At 48.5% G+C, this 24,251-nt stretch overlaps 1 protein-coding gene across 3 annotated transcripts in view; it reads right to left on the bottom strand.

Moving 5' to 3' along the window:
• The window catches only part of ALDH1A3 (aldehyde dehydrogenase 1 family, member A3), a 36,062-nt gene extending 11,819 nt beyond the window's left edge, over positions 1-24,243 (bottom strand). The window contains exons 1-9 of one of the 3 annotated variants that reach the window (XM_011957481.1): positions 23,944-24,243; positions 18,486-18,590; positions 16,390-16,530; positions 11,362-11,491; positions 10,995-11,056; positions 9,896-10,024; positions 7,922-8,035; positions 5,797-5,899; positions 3,223-3,407 (exon numbers count right to left, since the gene is read on the bottom strand). In XM_011957481.1, coding sequence (XP_011812871.1) covers positions 3,223-3,407; positions 5,797-5,899; positions 7,922-8,035; positions 9,896-10,024; positions 10,995-11,056; positions 11,362-11,491; positions 16,390-16,530; positions 18,486-18,590; positions 23,944-24,042 — 1,068 coding nt within the window. In that variant the 5' untranslated portion in view covers positions 24,043-24,243. The remainder of the gene's footprint in view (positions 1-3,222; positions 3,408-5,796; positions 5,900-7,921; positions 8,036-9,895; positions 10,025-10,994; positions 11,057-11,361; positions 11,492-16,389; positions 16,531-18,485; positions 18,591-23,943) is intronic. The other 2 variants (XM_011957490.1, XM_011957497.1) reach the window with 2 other exon arrangements.
• Between the last annotated feature and the right edge of the window lie 8 nt (positions 24,244-24,251).

Raw genomic sequence — 24,251 nt, 5'->3', positions numbered from 1 at the left:
ATGTTAACAAGTCATATTCATAGAAAGCTAATCTCTCTACTATGTATGTAAAGAGGTCTTAGAAGTGATAAGAAAAATGCCCAACAGTTTGAAAGAAAAATATGCAAAGCAAATGCACATTTGATAATAAAGGAAATACAAATGGTTTTTAAATATATAAAAAGATGTTCTTGCTTATTGTAAGAGGTACATGCATATTAAAATGAAACAAGATACCATTTTTAACTCTTAGATGGGAAAAATATCCATATTCTGTTGGAAAGGGTAAAGAAATAGACAAGCTTCTAGAATATTGGTAGGAATATACATTGGGTCAGCCTCTATGGAAGGTAATTCAGCAACACTTAAGGAAATTACAAATGTGTTCCCACTTAGCAACCCACTTTGGGGAAGCTGTCCCAGGGATCTCCTTGTGTGTGTGTGAAATTACATACTCTGAGGGCTTGTGTGTGACTGCACATACCCACATGCTAATCAGAAGACGTTACTGAAATTCTGGTGGCTTCATCCAGCAGAATTCTGTACACATGTGAAAAAGAATCAGGCAGGTTCCCATGGACTGGTATAAAGAGCTCTTCAAGTTTTTTTTAGGGAACAATAAACGTAGTGCAAGATAGTATACTATCATGGTAACCTTCGTGTAAAAATAACAAAGGCAATCAGGACTTGCATTCATATCTGCTTGTATACACATGAAAACATTCTAGAGGGAGACATGAGGAACTAAGAGCTGGGGATACCCATGGGACGAAGGGTTAAGAACCAGGTGTACAAAGATGGGGGTCGGGGGGCGGGAACCCTTTCACTATAGCTGTTTTTAGGCGTTTTGGGATTTGACCCACTTATGTGTACTCCACTCAAAAAAAAGCAACAAAAACAAGTAACAAAATAAAGGTAACAAAAACAGCTTTGCAACAGATCCCAGAAGAGCTCAAGGTTCTCTCAACTTCTCTCTGGGTGACCCAAGTCTCAGGTTAACAGTTCCAGATGTTGCTGAGCTGCTCTTCTCCCTGAGGGGCCAAAAGGGCCACAGGGGCTTCACCCAACTGCAAGTCCTCCCTGGCTGCTGGGCATATGCCATCTGGAAGACCCTGTTTGTCCTGCAGGCAGTGCTGGATCCCTGTGGAAACCCTACACATCCAAACTCAACACTCCCTGGAGAGTCTATAGGAACACATTGTTTAAATCTAATAATCCTCCATGAAATGTCAGCTGGTGCCTTACAGTACAGGAAGAGAGACCTGCCAGGAAGTGAGATGACGCGGCAGGGCACAACACCAGAAACAGGGAAATATGGCCCCCACAGGACTGGCTCAAGGCTCTGCTCAGCTCTCTGCTGGGAGGACGCTGCCGGATCCTGCCTGGCCAGGTGGCCTGCATAATGTTTATGTGCCTCGTTGCTCAGTTGCCAAATAAACCTGAATGATTTTGGAGCATTCCTGTGAGCGCTAGCCCGGCCGTGGACCCGGATCTAGGTCAGCTAGCTGTTTTACAGGCATGAGACAGACAGGACTATTTAGACAGCTGTAAGTCCTCTCAGAGTAAAATCTTATTACCGTAGATGAAAAAGCACTTTGGAAGAAAAAAAAAAAAAAAACTGTAACAGCATGCTAAAATAATATGCTGAGGTTAGACGGCTTTAGTGAGCTTTCAAAAGGACTTTGAGCGGTGGCATAAATGCACTGATGAAATCAGCACCCATTCTGCCTCTATCTGTTCTCTTGGAAGAATTTGGTGTATCTGGCCTCAAAAGTCAAGACTGAGACATCAGGCATAAGCCAAGAAAAGAGCCACGGAAAGAGACTTACAAATAACGATGGGGTAAAAAAGTTTCTTCTGTATGGGGATCAGTTCACACATTTCCCACTGATTCTGGATTAGCTTTAAAAATCACGGCAGATTCCATAATGACTTGTGGTCATGTTTGCGTTCAGATCTGAAATCCAGCCGAGGCCATTAGACAACCTTGTGTCACTGACTGTTGGGTTGGGGCAGAGGCTGGGCAGGCAATGACTGAGGAGAAGGAATGTTAGCCACAAGAAGAAGTGCTTTCTGCCAGGGTCACGTGGCATCGGAGTGTGTGGGCCGGGGCCAGTGGAGGGTGGGCACTAATGACCAGAAACCCACCCCTCCTCCACGAGGCCCTTCCTTCTTCCTCAGCCAGGGCATCCCCACAGGACAGCCTGATGTCATGCATAGACACTCACTGTCACCTAGACTGCAGAACCTGTCATTTAAAGCTTCCACCTGTTTAAAAATAAACCTGTCCATAATTGAATACTTCCTAGGTGCCATGAAATTCTCATAATATTCATTGATTACTCCCCATTCTCCAGATGAGGAAACTGAGGCATGGAAGGATTTTTGTGACTTTCATAAAGCCCAGGGCCAAATCTGAGCTCAGATCCACAGCAGCCTCCCCTGCAAACATGCAATGCTGTCACAGTGGGGAAAGTGGCAGCCTCCCAGGATAGACACAAGTGGAGAAGTCACAGACATGTGACTTGAAATTTCGTGGCTGGGGCAGGACTTTGGCTAAAAGCAAAGTGACTGGCTGCTGAGCTCCATATAAATAATGCATGGGATGGTCAGGCTGCCCTCTTTTAAATATTTATCCATCTGCTTCACTTCATAATTAGTAAGAAAGTGATACAGGATGTGCCCTGTTAAAGAGGATATTAAATCTCGTGGTTATGATCATTTTCATCCTGTCCTTGGCTTCCCAAACTCGGCCACCAGATACATGTTCCTACTGCCTGGAGATACATTCTCATGCCCCAGGCTCTCTCCATCTGGGATTGTTTGGTTTCTGATGGTTCACCTTGTCCTGTAACCCACGTGGGCTTGAGGGCCTTGGGCTGCGACTGAGACACCAGGCCACATCCTGCCTGCACTCTGCTACCTTCAGCCAGCCTACAGCCCCTTTTCTGTAGGGAGACCATCCTGGAGAGTGGAGGGTGCAGGCAGATGGCCTTCTGCCCTGGAAACAGTGCCCTCCTCCCATGCCTCAGTGTGTCCTGCCCCCTTCCATGAGTCCCCAGGACCTGACCCGGGACCTGATGGGATTGTGTTGCTGATCAGTTTCTAAAGAAAAGAAAGCCTCCTGGGTAGGGCAAGTCAGTGTTCCTTCCTTGGAGAGGGACCCTGTAGGCCGTAGCCATGGGACTGCCTGCTTCAGCCCCTAGACAAGCACCATGGGTTCAGACACACCAGGGGGATTACCTGAGGCCCCTGTTCTGTTTTGACGTCGAAGGGGTCTCCCACGGGCCGTTTCCTGGCATACTCCACGCTCCGCCTGACAAACTCAGAGTAGACCTGCTCCTCCACGAACACCCTGGAGGCTGCCGTGCAACACTGGCCTTGGTTGAAGAACACTCCCTGATGGGCACACTCCACTGCCAAGTCCACTGGAGGGGGAGGGGCGAGGGAGGCGGGCGGAGTGAGAGGAAGCGATTAAGTCGTTAAAGCAGGACTGGCGACAGCTGCAATTCTAATTGCCTACACAAGAAACCAGGCCCCAGGATGGCTGCATTTCAGAAATTAATTTTGTTTGCAGACTTTTCCAGAGAGGAAGGGAGAAAGGATTTTGGGGTCCACCAAGTTTGGGGTTAAATCAATTCCCTGACTGCGGGACTTCTCAGTACCTTTAATATGCTAATAAGTCTAGAGAATCATAGCATTCCTCATTTCACTTGCCTATGTAACCCTCCCCTCCCCTTTTCCTAGAGGACTAATGTTTTATAGAATAAACTTTGGTAATTATTGATGTAGGCCCACTGGCGAGAACTTCTAAAGAAGCCAAAATTTTCCACCTTGAGTAAAATAAGGGTCTTATTAAGTAAGGTAACATCATGTGCGTGACTTGAAAGGTCTGACTCTAAGTTGTAGAGCTGACACGGAGCTAAAAACCAGTTATTCAAACCAAGCTAGAGGGCGTTTAGAGAATAAGATCTTGGGGGACACGCTTAGTGGATAAGAATGGTATTGGGATGTCATTTACATCTACAGAGGGGTTTCTAATGTTCACCCCTTGGCTGGTTTCATCACCACCAACCCCCCGCACTATTGCTTGCTTAAGAAATGCAGCTTTCTTTTGCATAGAGGCTGGCAGTGGCTCTGGGCATTGGAAGGTGATCCATTCCAATTTCATCAGGGCTGCTCCAAGGGACTTTGCCCTTAGCTTTGAGAAGGAGGCTGCTCCTATCTAGCTGAGTCATTTGTGCAAGATCCAGTGGCAGCAGGACCGCACCATAAGGTTTGGGGGTACCTCTCTGCACTCTCAATCCCTGCAGCTGGCTGGGCCAGGTCCCAACTTGGAACGGACCCTCCTCCAAAATAACAGACTCATTTCCTGCTCCTGATGGAGCTAGGGGTGAGGCAAAGGGGCAGGGGAATGGTGGCTTGTTACCCTTGATGTCTTGCCTGTGATGCTGGTTATGTCAGGATGTAATTTGTGGACTGGCACTGCTCTGATGAGGAGTAGGAAGTGGCTACATGGCATGTTTTTATGACCCTTGTAAGTAAAATCAAGCCCCAAACACAATTAGTCCTGTGCTTTAGCTGCAGTTTTCCTCCCGAGAGGAAGAAGATGAACTTCAGTGCAGGCGGAGTATCCAGATATGGCGGCAGAGGAAGGCAAAACAGGAGTCTTGGCTGTTTGGGACTCCAAATGTGAGTCACAGTGCCAGAAACGCTCCATGTGGCTCCAAAAACCACTTGCTTTTCATAGCACTAACGGTGCTTCCACACTAACTGCTAGAACACTAACCCAAGCAAGAAATGGGCACTCCATCTTCACACCCAGCTCCCCTTTCCTTCCTGAGAGCCTGTTTCCTCCTCCTGTCCTTTCTCCCACTGTGAAAGCCAGCTGCCAGAAAGGAACTGATATCAGTTATCTACGCCTTAGTAAGAAACTGTGCCAGCGTCATTTTTCTTAGAGATATTTGCAATTCCAACCTTATCTGAGTGTGAAATGAAAGGCTTTGTTCTCCATGACAGGAATTTCTGGCACCAGTGGACAGGTGGGGGAGGTTATTCTTTAAGGCAAAGGTGTTTTAAGGCACTTGGGAAGTCACACCTTTTGATAGCTGAGGCTGTCAGCAGGCGAATGAATGCCCGGCCAGCCCTTTCTTCCCTCTTGTGGACATGGCAGCCAACAATAGCATATATTTTAATGTTGTGTCATTTGGCTCTGGCAAGACACAAGCTGCCCCCAAACTGCTGAGCAGGTTGCCTTCCCAGGGCAGGGGTGCAGGCCTAGAACCAGGCAAAGAGGGTAATTTGAAGGATCAGTTGCTACTGCCCTCCTCTGATTTATCACGTCTAAGACACAAGGAAAAGGCGTCTCCACTCTTCAGAGATCTTAAGACATATGCTAGGAAATGTGACTTGGAGGGGAGAAGAATGAATGACTGGGAGTGGGCGGCACTTGCCCTCGCCCCTCCTCCCAGGGGCTCTGGAGGAGAAGTCAGACCTGCTCCTTGTGACCCCAGCTCTGCAGGAACAGGCAGGTAAACTTAAGGTGGAGGCACAGAAACAGGCAGCCTCTCAGGTGCCACTCAAGCCATGTCATTTTGGCAGTAGAAGGCAGCTTTCTACTACAAGTAGAGCTGGCATTTTGATGTCCACCTGACTGTCTGTGGCTGGCTGACTGTGGGCGGGATGCCCAGGGTGGAAGTATCTCCACTGTGTGTGCATGCATCTTGCTCTCAGTTGGTTTTGAATTCAGGCCAGGAAGTGGGGAGAGATGGATGGGTGCCCCGAAGCCCCAGCAAAGCCCAGGAGGCAGAGACTCACAGTCAGCATCAGCGCACACGATGCACGGGTTCTTTCCCCCCAGCTCCAGCGTCACCCGCTTCAGATTGCTCCGGGAGGCAGCTTCTTTAACCAGTTTTCCAACCTCGAGGACAGAACACAGACCATAATGTACCTTGAATGTGGCTGAACTTGGCAGAGATGCAAATATCAGTGAACATTCTGGACAAGCCCGGGTGGTACTGCCACCACCTCGCTCTCTGCCCAGGCGCTCCAGGCCCCGATGGTGTCACTTCACTCTCCTGGCCTCTGCCAGCATCTCTTCCCATGCTAGACCACGACATCCTGGGATCCTTGGTCTGAGCTGCTCCACTTACAGGTGTGAGTTGGAGCCTCTAGGAGCCCACAGGGCTGGCTGGAAACAGGGCCACCACCCGCTCACCTGTCCTGGTGCCCGTTCTTCTGAGCCCAGCAGACTGGTCCAGCCAGTCTGGTGAAGGGCTTCAGGGACCACGGGGTGACTCTACCCCTCACTAGAAACAGCTGAAATTCCAACAGCCCAGTAGGGAGGTGGTTCTGTGTGGCTCTTTGGTGTGATCTGAGGGAACCTCCAAGTGTTAGAGAAGTAGCGGGGGCAGCCGGCCTTCAGGATAAGAAGGAGCCAATTCTCTGGAAACACACTATAAGACTGAGGCTGCCGCAGACAGGCGGGGAGTGAAGGAGTGCACTATGAGCAGAAGAGCCACTCACCAGTCATGCTTGACGCCCCCATGGGGTCTCTCCCATTGCCCACCGCACCCCTGGAGGGGAGGGCTGGCCCAACATGACTTGGTGACTTATCTAGGGTCACAAGTAAAGCCTAGCACCATGAACTTCAGAGCTGGGAAGACCCTCAGAGACTAGCACAGACACGGAGGCCTAGAGCCAGAAGCTAGCAAGGGGTGGCCCGGGCTCTTTCGGGTCTGAGACTGTTTTCTCCAACGCTAAGGTGTAAGTGCATTTTAAACATCAGCAAGCTCATAGGTGATGGCTGAATGAGATCTGGAATCCTTCCACAGGGACAATGTCTGTCCCCACGGAGAGTAACAGCATCCATTAGGGCTGGACTAAGTGAGGAGGGGGATGGGGACACTGATTGCAGTGGGTGTTTTTTCTTTTTTAAGTACAGAAGAAGTACTTTCTCAGTAGAAGTAATTCCACACAGAGATGTGTGTAAATTAAAGGGAGAGAGCCTTCAGCTTCCCTCCCGCTCTGCCCCTGAGCCCACCCCATAGGTGGCAATCAGTAATGATTTCTTGGGAATCCTTCCAGACAATTTCTACTTCTACAAGCACACGCTTTTATGAATGGGATCATATTGTGGATAATTTTCTACAGTTTGCTGTTGTGTGCTTCAACAATAGATCATGGACAGCTTTCCTTGTTGTAACGGTTGTAAAACATTTCATAGAATGAACATAACATCCTTGAAAATATGTCCCTGAAGCCTTATGAGAAAATTTCTTTAAGTAGTTTGTTTTTTTCAAATGGAGCTTCTGAATCAAAAAGTTTTTCACTTTTAAATGTTGCATGAGTGCTATCAAAACACCGTCATCTTAGGGAAAGTGCTGGTGAGTGGCTGCTTCCCCATATTCTCAGTAGTAGCATTTCAGTTTTTAGCGAACTGGCAGGCAAAAGGAGAGTCTGATTTTGTTTGAATTTGCATTTTCCAGATTACCAGCAAACTAGTTTAAGTTTATTGGGCATTTAGTATTTCTATTCTCTGAACTACCCATTTTTCTACCATTCAGTTTTTTTTTTTTCATTGATTTGTAGGAGCACTTTACATACGATGGATATAAATTCCTGGAGCACTGCATGCATCACAACTATTTTTCTTTGAGCTTGTTATTTATCTCTTAATTATGGTGTTGTTTGACAAATGAATATTTTACATTTTTACTTTATCTTATCTCTCAATCTCTTCTTCTAAGGCTTCTGAGTTCTATTGGATATTTATTTACTTTGGAAACCAGGCCAGTGACTTTTTAAACTGGTTGTTATATACTAAAACATGGTCAAATTTAGAAGAAAAACAAACCATATTAAAGCCTGTCAAAGGAAAAGTTCACAGGTGTCAAGTAACGCGCCACTTTCACTTTCACCAGCACCCCGTGGGGAGGGTTACCTCTGTGGACCCGGTGAAGGCGATCTTGTTGACCTGAGGGTGAGAAGAAATTGCTGCTCCCACTGTGGGCCCGAATCCTGGCACAATGTTCACCACTCCTGGAGGGAACCCGGCCTGGGAAGAAACCAAGATAGCACTTGAAGAAGAACAGACTTCATCCGCCATGGATCCACATTTGGGCCTAGAGAGCCGTGGCTGTGTCACATCCCCACAGGGAAGCCCGGGCTGGGGTGGATTTACCCAGGACCCAGATGCAGTTGACCTTGGGCACCCTGGAGCTGACCTGGGCTTCTCACCCCCTGCTGCCAGCTCAGTATGCAGGCTGGGCAAGGGGAGATGCCCATTTCTCCTTCCAGGGGGGACCCCATCCCAAAGTGATGTGCAGTGCAAATGTGCCGTTATGCTGCAAGGTGGCCATGGCCCGCCTGTAGCACAGCACCTTTCCATGTGGGGTGTGTGTGTGTGAGAGAGAGAGTGTGTGTGCATGTGTTAAGGGGAGAGGGGCAGCTTGATCACAACCCCCTGCCCAGGATCAGAGGCACCTGCAAAACATCTGCCCAGAGCTTCAGTTTTCTTTTTTCTTTTCTTTTCTTTTTTTTTTGAGATGGAGTCTTGCTCTGTCACCCAGGCTGGAGTGCAGTGGCACGATCTTGGCTCACTGCAAGCTCCACCTCCTGGGTTCACGCCATTCTCCTGCCTCAGCCTCGCGAGTAGCTGGGACTACAGGCGCCTGCCACCATGCCTGGCTAATTTTTTGTATTTTTAGTAGAGACGGGGTTTCACCGTGTTAGCCAGGATGGTCTCGATCTCCTGACCTCCTGATCCTCCCACCTCGGCCTCCCAAAGTGCTGGGATTACAGGCGTGAGCCACCGCTCCCAGCCCAGTTTTCATTTATTAATCAGACCCATTATTGTTCCAAATGGTGACAAGGTATCACTCCCTTAAAGTTATTTGCTTGTTCAACCTAGGTCTCACCTGGAGCAAGCCCTTCTGGAAGGCAGGGACTGCCACCTCGTTCATGTTCATGCCTCGTGTTTTTCATATACTAAGCCTCTTTATCAGGCAAGAAAAGCAAACAAGGTGGAGGACGCTCTTCCCCACCTGTCCTGAGGCTTACTTAGAACACATTGTTTCAGAAGGTCAAGATTTTAGGCATGGTGATGAGTCTTTAGATTTTTAGGCACTGTTTCTTAACAGTTGGGGTTTTCAAATTCCTAAGTCTCACCAGTGTGACTTAATTATGCCCCACATCACCAAAGGAAAGCGAGAAACTGAGTCATCACCAGCTGTTCCCACCTCGCCTCCAAGCAACCGTGGACCTGCCTCCCAGTCATATCAGTCCGACTAAGAAGAGAAAGGAATGGATCTTTCCTTCTGTCCCTCTTTGCTTTCTGTTGCTTTCTCTAAATCTTTACTCCATACAACATGGGGATGGAATAACAAAAGGTAAGTCTGGAAGGAGGTGTCCCTTTGGGCCTCCATTTCCCTAAGTTCTGGCTGCCTGAGGGAGAAGAGATTGCATTCAGAGCAGAGGGTACTGATTAGCAGGGACCCGGCACACAGATAGCTGCAGCCGCCCAGCTGGAGCTGGCAAGGCCACCCCTCCAGAGAAAAACAGACCATTTCATAAACTGAGAATGCAAATCCCAGAGAACCTCCCAAATATTTGGCTCCCTCTTGGTTGACCCCCACGCAAATTCTCTAGACAAACCACTGAGTCCTCAACCATAGGTTTGAGCCCATAATAAGAGTTAAGCATTCTCATTAGGATCACTGGGAGGAATGGAGTTTCTCCAGCTCAGTGGCCACAAGCAGGAGAAAGAACGTGCAGTCGCCAAGCAAAACACTGGGAGTCATTCCCTTCCCACTCGATTGCCAGCAGTCTGCCACTGTCCATCTCGTGACGGTGGCCTGGTTCCTAGGAGTGGGAATGTTACCAAGAGCACGTGATATTTTCTTTTTGGATATCTCACCTCTTTGATCAGAGAGCCGAGATAAAGGGCGGTGAGGGGTGTCTGCTCCGCAGGCTTCAGGACCATGGTGTTCCCACAGCAGAGGGCGGGTGCCAGCTTCCATACCAGCATCAGCAGGGGGAAGTTCCACTGCGACAGAGCACAGGGGCTTTGGGGGCCCAGATCCACCCTCCTCCCCTGTCCCATGTGCCCAGTGATGCCTTTGTGGAGGACACTTGCTTTTCATGGTCTGGATTTGGGGTATATGGGGTAACATAGGAGTGTGCAATGATCAGAACTGCATTCCTGCACAGCACTTCTTAAGCTGCATTCTGGGTGGTACTAACAGGTAGCCTTTGCAAAGAGGATGCTGTTGTATGTGTTCTACCTCCCCCTCTAAAACGTCTGCTGAAGACGTGTCCTCCTCCCTACCTCCATGGGCACTTTTCCAACCCTCACTTCAGGTTGCCACCTGGCTCTCCAGCTTCCTACCTGGCTGTTGTTGCAATGGCCAGAGGCATCCCAAACAGACAGGCAACACTGTTGCATGTCTTGGGCACCTATAAGCATCCCCACTGCCCAATGAATAAAGTCCCGGCTCCTTGGCAGCCAAAGCTGCTGGAAGCTGGCCCACAGCACCTGCCACGTGTGTGCACCCTCTTCCTCACTTTTGCTCCTGCCTGAGCTCTAGCCCCACCAGCTTTCCTGCTGTTCCCTTCCAAGTAGCCCAGACACCTCTACACTTTTGCCTAGGCCATTCCTCCTCCTTGGAAAATGATTTTTGTTGTTGAATAAGTCTTTCTTATCTTTAAGGCTCAGTTAAGAGACCACCTTCCTGGGAATGCTGGCCATTCCTGACCACTCTGGCTGGAATGCACAGTGCTTTCTGGCCGGAATGCACAGTGCTTTCTGTGGCATGCCTAAAGCTGGCCTTAGGAGAGCAGAAATGGGGTCTAATCCTTCTCAACAGCCCCCAAGCATGGAGTTCCATGCCACAAAGAAAATGCTTGTTCAATGCTGGTGCAATCAGATAAAAACACACCAGAAGTTGAGTCCAAAGGACACAGGGCAGTGGGGCGGGATCTACATAGAATCTACTGAGAAAAGCTGCCATACTTACTGGAGTGATGGCCCCACAGACACCAATGGGCTCATGCCTGGTGAAGCACACAACGTTGTCATCTGGAAGAGGGTTACATGGTGGGAAAGGACACACTCACTTAATCCAGGTTAGAAACTTGAAGTAATAAAAAGACAGGAAAGAAACCAACAAGGGTGCCAGATTCAAGTCTTGTCTATTATACACAGAAGTGATTTGACCTCAACTTTAAAAGTGAAGTTCTTAGAAGAAGAATTGGCAGTACCATTTGGAGAGGGAGTGGGGCTGGGAATGGTGACTTGGGGAAACAGTCAGGAGGGGCTCTGGATTAATGAAAAGACATATCCCCAAAGGGACTATAGTATAAGCTATAATCCACCTTGCTCACCTGTGGGGATGGTCTTGCCCTGGATTTTGTCTGCCCACCCTGCAAAGTATCTGAGGGTTCTAATACAGCCCTCCAGGTCGATGAAAAAGGCATGAAGAAATGGCTTTCCCGTATCCATCGTCTCCAAGGCCTGCAATAACAAGATGATGTCTGTTTTGGACACGATTTGCTTTTCTTTTGTACTGTCAGGTTGTTAAAGATGGAAGTTGGGGAGAGAACACAGTCCTAGGACATCCCTCTGTAGACCTCACAGTCAGATGTACCTCTTCAGAAAGTATGACACCAAATGTAAAGTGAGGCCTGTCCTTGAGTGTGAGGACTGCTTTTATTTCAAAACACCTAAAGTGGGCTGTGGGGTGGTGGGCCGGAACATAGACATGCACCCTCTTTGAAGGATGCATGGAGGCAAGGCAGATTTAAAGCTGTGCTGGGAAGGAATGCACACTGGCATCTGATCTTCCATCTGTAGCACAGTGGCCTCTGCCGTGTGGCCAGTCGTGTGTGCCTGTGTGTTCCCAGGAAGCTCTCTGAAGGTTAGCTGGCTTTGGGGTGGCTGTAGTGGGAGCTGCCCTCCTCAAACAAAAGAGAAAGGGAAGATGTAGGCTCTTCCTTCTCAGCCAGGCTGGCCAGAGTGGCTGTGGAAAGTGACCGAGCCGAGAAGGGTCGCGCCCCCAGCACAAAGATGCAATCCTTCCCTCCTGCACTGCAGAGTCCGGCCGGATGCAGAGTCGGATGCAGAGTCGGAAGGGAGCAGACTGCCCTGCTGGTGAGGGAGGTGATTACCCAGGGCGAGTGTGCAGCCACTCAATGGCAGGGATTCTTTTCTATTTCCAGCCTGGGTGGAAGAGAACCCCTTTGTCCCTCAGACAAGTGGCCCCAGTTGAGCCCAGTGCTGAAACCGCCAGTCATCCGCCTCTGCAGGAAGTGGCCGCCCTGACACATAGCCCAGGGCTGGATTCTTGTGAAAGAGTCAGTAGAGTGAGGTGATGATTGACAAAGGAAGAAGAGGCCCCTCCTCAGGCCCAGGGCCTTAACCCCAGCACACTCCCCAATATCTCACCCAGGCCCCTCCTCAGGCCCAGGGCTTTAACCCCAGCGTACTCCCCGACATCTCACCCTTTGAGCTCCGTGACTGTATTCCCACTTCAAGGTGCAGGCACAGACACTAACGGTCCAGTGACTTGGCCAAGGCCACCCAGTGAGGCAGCAGCTGAATTCGGGGCATCTACTTCCAGCCAGCACAGCAACCGGCCTTTAGAGGCTGCTCCTGGACACGTGTGCCTGGAAAGACTGCAGAACAGCCACTCCAGATGCTCGGGCTACCCCAGCTCCCCTTTGCTTCAGGAATGAACCAAGCCCCCTCTAATTAGGAGGTAACCACATCTGCTGAACCCTAGGTAAGTAAGCGGGCTTTGGGTAAGTCCTGGAATCTCTCCCTGCCTCAGTTTCCTCATCTGTAAATAAGAATAATAATGGTTCCTACCTCACAGGGCCAGTGTTAGAGTGAAAGGAGTCAGTGGACACAGAGCACCAACCACAGTGCTAGATTGGTGTTCACATGAGAACACTGATGATTACACTGATTATCATCATCTTCCCTTTAGGCACCAGAGAAGGGCTTGGTGATCCTCACCTGGGGACCCAGACAGGGCACTGGGTTGCTGAAGACCACAGGACTGGTCTAGGTTGGGGGTGTGTGTTCTGCCCCCAGCAGCTGCCGCTCAGGGACTGAGTCAGGCCAGTGTGACATCAAGTATACTCTACTGTTGTTGGTTCCCATAGATTTTCACTCAAGTGTGAACTTTCATTTTTCCAGGGGAAATCTAGCAATTGCAAATAGTGCCAAAAGTCCTCTAAGACTGACCTTTGCCAGACAGTAACTGCATATCTGTCAGTGGAACCAGGAGTTTATTCTTTGCTCTTTTCTGGGATGGAAAAAGAGAGAGGACTTCAACATCCAGCGCTGAGGGTAAGTGCAAGACATGGAGCCAACATTCTGCCTCCAGTCCTGGATTACCGCCTCTGGCTGAGTGACCTAGGAGAGGTTATTTAACCTCTCTGGGCCTCAGTTTCTCATCTCTGAAGTGAGATAAAAAATCCTACAGCTCAACAAGGTGGGTAATGGTGAGCATTCAACAAGCATTGCTACAACAAGCCAGATCCATGGCGAGCATTCAACAAGCACTGCTATTTGTTTTTATTACTAACTTCAGCAAGTTTGCTTACTGGAATGACAACATGAATTTAGCAGGTTGGTTTTATGGCTTTCCTCTGAGCAAAACCCAGGTCATGATAGGTTTAGATGGGAAATTATTAGAAAAAAAATTCTGCAGGTGAGTGAGTATAAGTGCTAACTACATATTGAAACAGTCATCCTTTAAACAACTTGTTATTGTGGCTCAATCATGAGTAAACCATAGCCACTCCTAAGTTTATTTCCTTTAGCATTTTAAGAGAAAAATGTGCCCCCTGAGAAATTAACTCATCATAACCCTCAGATACTAAAGAATGATGGGAAAGTGCCAGGAAAACAGCACGGCAGGGCTTACAACTAGAGGACCCAGAAGTGGCATTTGGGGTGAAAAGGAGAGTGGATAGGGAGGGCTTCCGTTTGGGAGCTCCCAAAATGAGCACCCAAAGAGCAGAGTTGGGGCCTGGGTGCCCCAGCAAAGGAAAGCCATCCAGGGGCTGCTGGATCCCCCACATCTGTTTCCAGACACTGAGCACAGAAATAAACACCCAGCTCTGTCAAACCACTGAGCCGGCAAGAGAACACGCTCCATGAACATGCACGGAAACCATATCGAGGTGGAGAGCAAGGGGCGCTCTCTTGTGATGTGGTTGGAGTTTTAAAAACCGTGTTTGCCAGTAATTCTCTTGTCCCTTTCATGTTGTGGCAAAGAGCTGGATCTTATTTCTTGTGGGCAGCGAGGTCCCAGTGGCAGAAGAGATTTGCTGGGTTTGCATTCTGAGGTCCTCCAAAGCTCTGTCTGCTGTCAAAACACAGTCGTGCCAGGACAATGGGGCAGGCTGAAGATGAAGGTGGCTTTGCAGCCTCTGCTTCTAAGATGATACTGACACTTAAGGACAGGGTTCGGGGGGGTGCCCAGGGCACATCCTCTCTAGCCTGCTATTAGTCCACACGGACATTGCTGACTGATGAGCTCATGCCGGGTTAAAACAGAAATGTTTTTGAAAAAGCCAGTTTGGCAGCTTGAGTGTTGAGGCTGGCTTACGTTGCAGGAAGAAACCAGAGGCTCCTCAGAAAGAAGCGCTTACCCTGGGAGGGAGCTACCCTCACCCGGGGAACATGTGGACTGGCCAGGCTGACTGGGAAGGAAGGAAGGAGAGCTTGAGTTTCTGTGTTGATGCACCCTTAGGGAAATGCACCCAAGAGTAAGGCCTGAGAGTTCTTCCACCCTAAGAAACACATTCAGGGGCAACAGCAATTTCCGTGTCCTGGCTGACACCTTCCTTTAAACAGTGGCTACCCTACTGCTTGTTCCCAACATCAGAAAAACCATTTTTCCAAATCAAAGGCCAAAAAGGAGATTTCCTCCCTTACAACCGGGCCTCAAGGTTTGGAACAACTTGTAAAAACAAGAGGCTGAGATGTGCAAGGACAGGATGCAAAGGACCTCACAGTCCTACGTGGCCTCTGATCACCCCCTCGAGACCAGAGGAAAGTCTGAGGATCCTGCTAAAGAATGGATTTACAACTGATGAATGCCTTCGCAGCCCAACCTCATGGGGTATGCTGCATCAATCTCCCCACCTAAGGTTACTAGAAATTACTGGCGAGCAGTGCATATAGCTGAGGTTAGAAAATGGGTCTTCACGTGGCCTTATTATGATAACTGCTATTATTAATAATAGTTGTCATCTATTTAGTGCTTACTGCATGCCTGGGGACTCTGCCTAGAATTTTTTTTTTCTGCCTAGAATCTTAAATAGACCATTCTTACACTACTGAGTTATCATTATTGGTGACATTTTGCATGAAGAAATAAATCTCAGAGAGGTTCCACAAGTTGTCCAAAGTCACACAGCTAGTAAGTGGCAGAGTGGGGATTTGAACCTACGTCTTTCCTACTCTGAAGTTTCCTATAACCAGGCTATCCTGCCCTCACCACCACTCCACATATGCTTGCTACTAGCCAGTTCAGGGGTGATTGAGGAATAATTTTAGGTCACATGGGAACAGTTTTTTCTATGTTAAGTGGTGGCATTTATTTTAATAAGTATTAGAAAAATAAAATTAGCACATCAAATCTGTGATTTCATGAATATTGTTTCTTAGGATGAGGTTAAACTTAAGTTTAAAAGGGAGTTAAGGGTGGGCACAGTGGCTTACATCTGTAATCCCAGCACTTTGGGAGGCCAAGGCCGGCGGATCACCTGAGGCCAGGAATTCGAGACCAGGAGTTCAAGACCTGGCCAACATGACAAAACCCTGTCTCTATTAAAAATATAAAAATTAGCCGGGCATGGTGGCGGGCACCTGTAGCCCCAGCTACTCAGGAGGCTGAGGCAAGTGAATCATTTTAACCTGGGAGGCAGAGGCTGCAGTGAGCTGAGATTGCATCACTGCACTACAGCCTGGGTGACAGGGAGACTCTGTCTCAAAAAAATAAATAAAATAAAATAAATAAAAGAGAGTTAATACAAAAAAGAAAAAAGTTAAGTACACAAACATACAGGTGGTACCAGGATATGGCCCAGCTCATAGTCACCAATCTGTGAGTGCCCCAAGTCTGAGACCACTGATACAGCTGAACTTCCTACAGACAACCACTTGGTCAAGAAGCTGAGCTGCAGAGGACAAAAGTCTGACTTCAAAATGAAAGAGATTCGGTCCAGAGGCATCAACACTTGCATGTATTGCCAGAGAGCTGTATCTCAAAGGATGGAACAGACCCGCGACCACACAAAACCAGGACCCTGATATTTTTTCCCACACCGCACGGGGGACAGGACCCTCACTGAGGCTGGCTCATCCCCCACCGGCCCCCATGTGTGTGTACTCACGGCCAAGGTGGCGCGGTCCCTCTCCACCAGGTCAGCCAGCTGGTGCAGCAGCCGCCCACGACTCAGGGCATCCAGCCGGCGCCATGGCGAGCCCCTCTGGAAGGCAGCCTGTGCAGCCTCCACAGCCTTGTCCACATCGGGCTGAGTGGCCAAAACAACAGAGAGAGGGTGTCATCTTTTGATGTGACTGCAGTTTGGGATCGCGGCTGTCAGTTACAGAGAACAGCAGAATTGTGCCGCTGGCAGACAGGCTGCAAGCAGCAGCAAGTTTTTCAATCACTTGAGTGGCTGGGAGCATTCAAGTGATTTTTTTCTTCTTTACATCTTAATGTTTCTACAGTGGTCAAATATCATCTTAAGATTTCTACAGTGGTCAAAAAAACAAAAATGTTTGTTTCCGATTATAAAAAGCATTTAAAAATATTTCATAAAGTCACCGACCCTGAGTATTTTTCTGGGGGACCAAAGGATGGAAAGACTTTCCACTGGCTGGCTCACTGTGAACACACACAAGCCTGCTGTTCAGAGATCAGGTGGGAAATGGCTGTCCGGCATTTTATTCCAGCTGGGAACTGGTGGCCCAAGAGTGAGAATGGGGAAATTCTTTCCTTTCTGGATTGCAGAACTGACCATCATGGAACAGTTCGCAGACAGGGAGGAACATGGAGGCCTTTTTTCTCCCTTCAGCCTCACTCACCCCATGGGAGCAGAACTGGATCGTTTGTGCACTGATAGCATAATCACAACAGAACCTTCTTTCTAAAAGGAAAGAAGTGAGGGCCATTTAGAGTAGTGTCATTCTTTCTTCTTCTCAGGAAAATGGGCCACATTCATCTCGAAGGCCCCTCCATGCCTCTCTCTTTCTAGAAGGTACAGCAAGGAGTGGATGCCAGACACCAGGCAGGAGTGACTCTACTGAGACTCCGTGTGTCCAGAGCTGGCTTGGGGGTGAGCAGAAGCTTGGCAGGGGAGATGTGGGACACTGAATTCCTTGCCCCATGCTCTGGGGTGGAGGCCAGGACCTCTCCAGCTGCAGAGTGTGGGGTGGCCTCTGGCTCAGAACAGTCACTCAGACCAAGGGAGAAATCAAGGCCCAGGGCAAGGGTCTCGTTCTCCTCCCAGCACGTGTACAAGGTGCTTGGGAGTCTCCTAGTGGAAACCCCATTCCATGTCATGGCTTCCCCCCGATGCCCTCACATTTTTCTACGAGCTCCTCTGTGCCACTTTCTTTGTTAGCAGAGCCTGTTATGAGGTGTCAGACAGAGGGGGGTCTGTATAGGTGCAGCTACTGTGCATTTGCACATCTGTCACAAAACTCACGGGCAGGATAAAATCCAAGCCTACTCTGCACACGCCCTTTACTCCATCCACTTCCAGCATCTTCAGTTTGCTGACTAAGAACATCAGTCCAGTGCTCCAGTGGTTGAAGAAACATTTACATCTCCCTGCCCTCAGTGGAAGGGCTTTACCTCTGCACTAACATTCAAAATAGATTTAATGGCCTTGCCATGTATAAAGGACACATTCAGAAGTCCCTTAACTTCCGTATTACGATATAGACCTTGCACTTGGAAATAGAGTGATAAAGGTTACCGCTTTCCATGCTCATGTAAATTTCTAGGAGAAAAGAAATCTGGTGGTTACATTGTTAACTATCCCAGCATCACCCAGGTAGCAACTATTTTTTTCCTTCAAGTCTATTTTTTTTCTAAACTGTCTCCTGCCAGAATGCTGCATTTGTTGAAACACACCAGCCGGAAATGCTTTATGGAAAGATTCTTTAATGCCTCCGGGTCCAAATAATTGAAAAAACAAAAAACAAAAAAACCTTTCCTTTAGCCATATGATGAGGATAGCTGAGGTCATCCTCATAGATGGAGAAACATCTATCAAAGGAGAATGATTCCCTGCAGAGGATCATCAGTAATTGATCCCATTCTGTGCCATATGTCTGAGAACTACATGCCAATTCATGCAGCTAGCCCAGGCCCTGCCCCTAGGATGGGCCAGTTCTATCTTATAGCTAAGCCAAACTGCTTCCTTATCCTTTGGTCATCTATAATTGAATTACTTTTTTTTTTTTTTTAAGTATTTACCTTATCTCCTTCTTCCACTTCACATATTTTCTCCAGAGTTGAAGGGTTATATGTGGCAAACTTTTTTCCACTGTTGGACTCGTGCCATTCATTGTTGATAAATATCTAACCAGGAAAGGAAGTGTAATGAATTAGGTTTAGATCAAAATCATGTAATTTCAACATGCTAAGGACCTTAGGTAACGTCTTGTCCATCTTGTCCACCTTCCTCCCTGCTGCTTCCCTCTCCCCTTCAACATTTTATAGATGAGACCCGGAGGTGGACAGAGTCCCAGGACCACATGACCAACAGATCAACCAGGACAGACTCAAAATTCAAGTTTTGGTCAAATAAAACTAAAGTCAGTTAGAGACTTTTTCTAAATTATTATTATTTTTTCAGCAATAACATGGATTCACAGAGGAATGGCTAAGTTAAATGGTTAAATAGAGGCTGTGAATGGAATCTTATACCCTCATAGACTTTGGAAGAAGTGTCAATAGGTGTATATATATAAAAGTCCCAAGCAGTCCACCTGCCCCTGAAGGGTAAGGACAAACTGAGCACTCCCTTTCTGCTTTCAGCGGCAACACCCAGCAAGACTGATTACCAAGGAGCTCAATTTGAGGAGGATCTCACCATTACCCTTCAGTTTTCACCAATGCACATCAGCATGTCCCTCCCCAGCATTCCCCTTAAAATGTGTAATTTCATAGCAAACCACTATGACACATGTTTACCTATGTAACAGACCCGCACATCCTGCACATGTACCCTAGAACTTAAAATAAAAGTTGATAAAATGTCAAAACAAAACAAAACAAAACAATACCAAAATGCACAAAAACCTCCGAGGCTTGACAAGAAACCAGTGTTGAAATACAAAGTTAAATGTCTGGGTTAGAAACTTTCCAGGTTACATTAAGAGATGTCACGAATAACTGTTTATATAACCCACAGAAATCACTTTTCTGGGAACCTCAGTGATCCAGAATGCAGATGAGAGTGAAAATTTTTTTAACAAGATATCATGAGCAAACTAAGAAGAACATATGAACTTCATGCACTGAAACATATGTACTATTTACTGTTAGTTTACACTAAGTTCTAATTGTCTTAATAATGTCACATTAAAAGAGAGGGCTTTTGGAGAAGAACTAGGAACAGACATGACAGACAATACACAAAACACATTCCAACAGCATGGAGGTCCCCGGCTGCCCAGCCAGAAGACACACAAACTCCTGTTACACCAACTTGGAATGGCTTCCTCATCACAGCCTATCAAAGCATCAGAAAAACCTCTGTGGCAGAAATGGCTAACATGCATGTCTATCAAGTAAAATGCCATCAATAATTTCTGAGTACAGAGTTAGTTCATCAGGTTCCGTTTTTACCTCTATCTGCATATGGTATATACATAGCTTTACTTTACTTCTCTGTGAATCTTTTAAAGGAAGAATTGCGTCCCCCAAGGGCTAATTTCAATTATTGTGAAATTGATTCATTTGGAATATTTGACTCCCCAGTGACGACAGATGAGAGAGGGCAGCCATCTCCTAAGAATGCATCTTGGTTACGTTCTCTGTATTGAGCTTCCTGTATAAACTCCACAGCTCGAGCTTAATACCCGGGTGATGGGTTGATCTGTGCAGCAAACCACCATGGCACATATTTACCTATGTAACAAACCTGCACATCCTGCACATGTACCCCAGAACTTAAAAGTTGATAGAATGTCAAAAACAAAACAAAACAAAACAAAAAAACAAACCCACAAAAACCTCTGAAGCTCATGGGTAAGGAAGCCTGGTCTGAGTCCATTGGGGACCAAGCACAGGAGGCAGACTCTGGCTGGGCAGGTGAGCAGAGACCAGCTGCCCCCCAGTTTGGAATCCAGAACTGAGAGCATCTGTCACCAGTGGGATGTGACACCCACCCTGGGCCTCAGTCCTGAACTTCAGTTTATCCCGCTCCCTCCCTCGCAGGCACTGTCTGGCTTCTGGAAGCTTAGCATCTCCAACGTGAGGCCAGGCCCCCAGGGAAGTGCACCAGGAAAAGGTCAGGCTACAATTACAGGTTTATTCTTCCAGCTGAAACTAAATCCGAGAGTTCACTTTTGCCATGCAGCAAGTCATCACTTGGTAACAGCGAGAAATTAATAACTGGGGAAGGAGAGTTAAGTTAGTGTGGGGAGGAAAGTGCAGCCAGGAAGAAGGGCCCATTTGTAGAAAGATGAAATTTCGTGGGTTAGATAATAGAGACTGTCAGTGAAAATTGCTGATTCTAGGTCCTTCCTGGTATCAATTCCAAGGGGGAGGGAAAATGAGAAGGTGGCAGAAGAGAATATAAATAAGGGGACTGAAAACAGATTACAATGATCGGATGTCTGCTATACTTCATCTCCAAGCACGCTCCTCCAAAAAAAATTACTGTTTGTTCATGACGTTGATCTGTAATCAGTAACCTTAAAAAAAAATCAGACTGACTCTAACCGTATTTTCCCATCCCTATGTTTTTAATTTTGTAAAATCTTTTTCTTTATACCACACTACAGTAGTAAGTAATCTCGTAAGTGGTTTCTACTGGTGATTTTTCTCTCCACAAAAACAAAACAAAAGCACAAATATAAGGAAAAGGTATATAAATATGCCTACTGATTATGCTGGCTGTATTGTTCTGAACTCCAAATCAGAGTAAAGGGTCTAGAAGGAATTGTTGTCTTTGATTTGTGGATTAGCATACAACAAACCTCATAGAGGTATAGCATGAAGCTACATTGAGCTGTAGACATGGTTCACATTTTACAAAAGGAACAGAATGACGTGGAATCAGGACTGAGCTGTAAGGTGTCTCAGGTTGAGGTGAAGATAACAGTCATGCAAGTGAATCCTATTGACGCCGATTTCCAGTAACTTCCATCTGACAACAGGCCACTCAGCTAAACTCAAAAAGAATATGCTTGCAGAAAAGGAGATTTGGGGGAATTTTATTTTTCATAAGAGAGATAATAAAAACTAGTGTTTTAAAATCAGAAAACTTTGAAGAGAATCTCTGCTACTGGAAGAAATTTTATAAGGAAAGAAAGAGGCTCCCTAAATTAGAAGGGACTTCCATCCTCTGAGATCTGTGTGGGGACCCTGGAGGGGCTCTCAGCTCTCCAGAATCATACAGCATGACCCTAGAGAATGCAATGTTAACATGTGAGGATGAATGAAGGGGCTTTGACAAAGTCATCCTTCTGAAAGTTGGACCACCCTGGAAATGGCACTGCCGGGGCTGGGGCTCAGATGGGCCAACTCTGGTGTGTGCCCCATTATCGAGAAGCACCGTGAGTCAATTTTGGAAAATAGCAGACCACTGCTGGCTACCATGCTCCACCGTCTGCTCTCCTGCCAGGCCACCCACCTGCCGGGCCACTCACCCACCCTGGGCCTCAGTCCTGAACTTCAGTTTATCCCGCTCCCTCCCTCGCAGGCACTGTTGGTAGCCTCACTCTCGGTGGTCTCTCCTGTCCAGGCTCCCTGAGGCCTGTGCCAGGGCACTGGCTGGCCACCCTCAGCCACGCAAGCTGCCTGGGTCCACAACTGTTATGGGGAGGTCTCTGCAGAGATGGGCCAGGAGCCAGGACAGAGCAAGCAGCAGCACTGTCCCCCAACGGGTGGGGAGGGAGCAGCCAGTGTGAGGCAGTTGGGTCCTTCATCGCCTGGGAGACCCCTCAAGATCCCAGCACTCCAGGCCCATCGACCACCTTCCCTCAACCTCACTCCTGCACTGGTTCCCTTTAACTAACAAAGGTTGCGCACTCACCAAGAGGACAGGCAATCACTGCTCTGTGAATTGTCTAAGATCGCCATAAGGGCTACATTTACACTTTAAAAGTGTCCTAAAAATCATAGAGAAAGAGGTAAACTTTTTGTATGTGGTCAGATTGCTGATAGGACTCAAAAACGTAAAAAGTAAAAGGACCATAATACATTTACTTTCTTGTTTCTATATATAGTATTTTGAAATCCTGTACAACCAAAAGAAAACAAACAACCGCCCCACTTCACCACCCACAGCAGCAGCCAAGCACCTAGGGCTAGGGTCTTACAAAATGAAGGTATCATTTTCACTCTTCCCAGAATTCGTGTTGGAATTTTCACTCTGAAGCTGATATTACAAAGAACACTACATTAAGAATAATTTTCAGCGTTTAGTTTACAGCGACGTGTCTTTGTTGATTACAGAGCCTTCTGAAAACAGTTAATTTCAATGTTATGTGATCAGAGGCTCAGCGGACATTGGGAATTAAGTGCCAAGAGACCTAAATCCGAAGGCCACACGTAGTGCCCTGTAACTTTCTCCGCTTGATTAAAACTCTTTGAGAAAGATAATTGCTACTTTTTAAAGTAAAACGGATGAGGAAATTCTCTAAGTGCGATGTCAGCTGGAGTTGGGGGCTATGGATAAAAGCAAAAATCAAGAGAAGCCAAAGGTGGGGAAAGTGAATGCAATGGCTCTCGGCCTGGCCTGTGCCTCTAAAGCGCCCCAGCACCGGCCCACGGACAGAAGCGCACCCCAGACAGCCTGGGGGTGTCCTCCATTGGGTCGCGCTTCCGCACCCGGGTCTCTTGGCCCTCCGCAGCCCCAGCTCAGAGGCCTCGGAGGCCTTACCATCTTCTTTTATTCCTTTCTGCCCCAGGCAGGTAATCTCACCGTTCTGCCAACGCTCTAGCCTCCCAGCCCACAGCGCAAGAAGGCAGAGAACCGTGCGCTTCTGCGGCGCGACGGAGCCTGGCCGTTCGGCCTTGCTACCCACCGCTTCCCAAAGGCCCAGATCTGCGATCTTCCGAATCGCGCTCCTTGCCTGTAAACACTGGGACCTCTGGGCTCCGGGGAGGTTTCATCAGTAAGTGAGCACCTTCCTACTCCCCCTAGTTCTGCTGGTGAGCTGGGTATAAACTAAGCACGGAAGGTGCCCGATGCGCTTTGCTCAGAGGACCTGTTTCCCCAGTCTTCTAACTGCAGCTCCGCGATCTGGCTCCCGGACTCTCTCTTGGCGTTCTCGGAGAACGCACCTCTGACTCTCTCAAAGCCAGACGCGTCCACCCGGGAAATCATCCCAGGGTTTTTGGGGAGGGAGACCACCGTGCTCCTAGTCAACGCGGCGCGCACCTCCACTCGTGATCAAAGCAGTGAAGGGACACGTCGGGGCCTCGCAGGGATGCGTGCAGCCTGGCACCGCGCGGGCGCTAGACGGCCTCGGTTTCCCGCCTTCGAGGCTCACAGCGCCGAGCCCCGCCGCCGGCGATCCCGCCCAAGATGCCCCGCAAAGGGTGCGGTTTCGAGACGGCCGAGCCCCGGCAGGGAGGTTCGGGTCTCGGGAGCGCCCGGCGGACCCTCGGCCTACTGGTCCCTCGCCCACGCCGCCCCGAAGCTGGCTGCCCAGCGCAGAGGCTGGCGGCCGTCGGGTGGGAGGGGCGCCCACCTCACCTTGGTGAACTTGACCTCCAGGTTGCGGATAGGGCGCGGCAGGGCAGGCGGCTTCCTGTCCGGCTGCCCGTTTTCCACGGCCCCGTTAGTGGTGGCCATGGCTCCTCCGCGCTCCCTGGCCCGAGGAGCCCTAGTCTGCGGCGCACCGGCTCGGCCTGGGCACTGCGCAGCCTGCTCCCGGGGTGACAGCTCCCCGCCGCTTTATGCAGCGCCCCACGCCTCCCTCCCGAGGGGGCCGTCTAATTGGCTGCAGGACCGGAGGAAGGGCGGGCGGGCTGCGGGAGGGAGGAGAGGGAAGGGGAGGGGGG

Source organism: Colobus angolensis, unplaced genomic scaffold, assembly GCF_000951035.1.
Source record: "Colobus angolensis palliatus isolate OR3802 unplaced genomic scaffold, Cang.pa_1.0 Scaffold112, whole genome shotgun sequence".
Taxonomy (NCBI): Eukaryota; Metazoa; Chordata; class Mammalia; order Primates; family Cercopithecidae; genus Colobus; species Colobus angolensis.
This window is presented reverse-complemented; position numbering and strand designations above follow the sequence as displayed.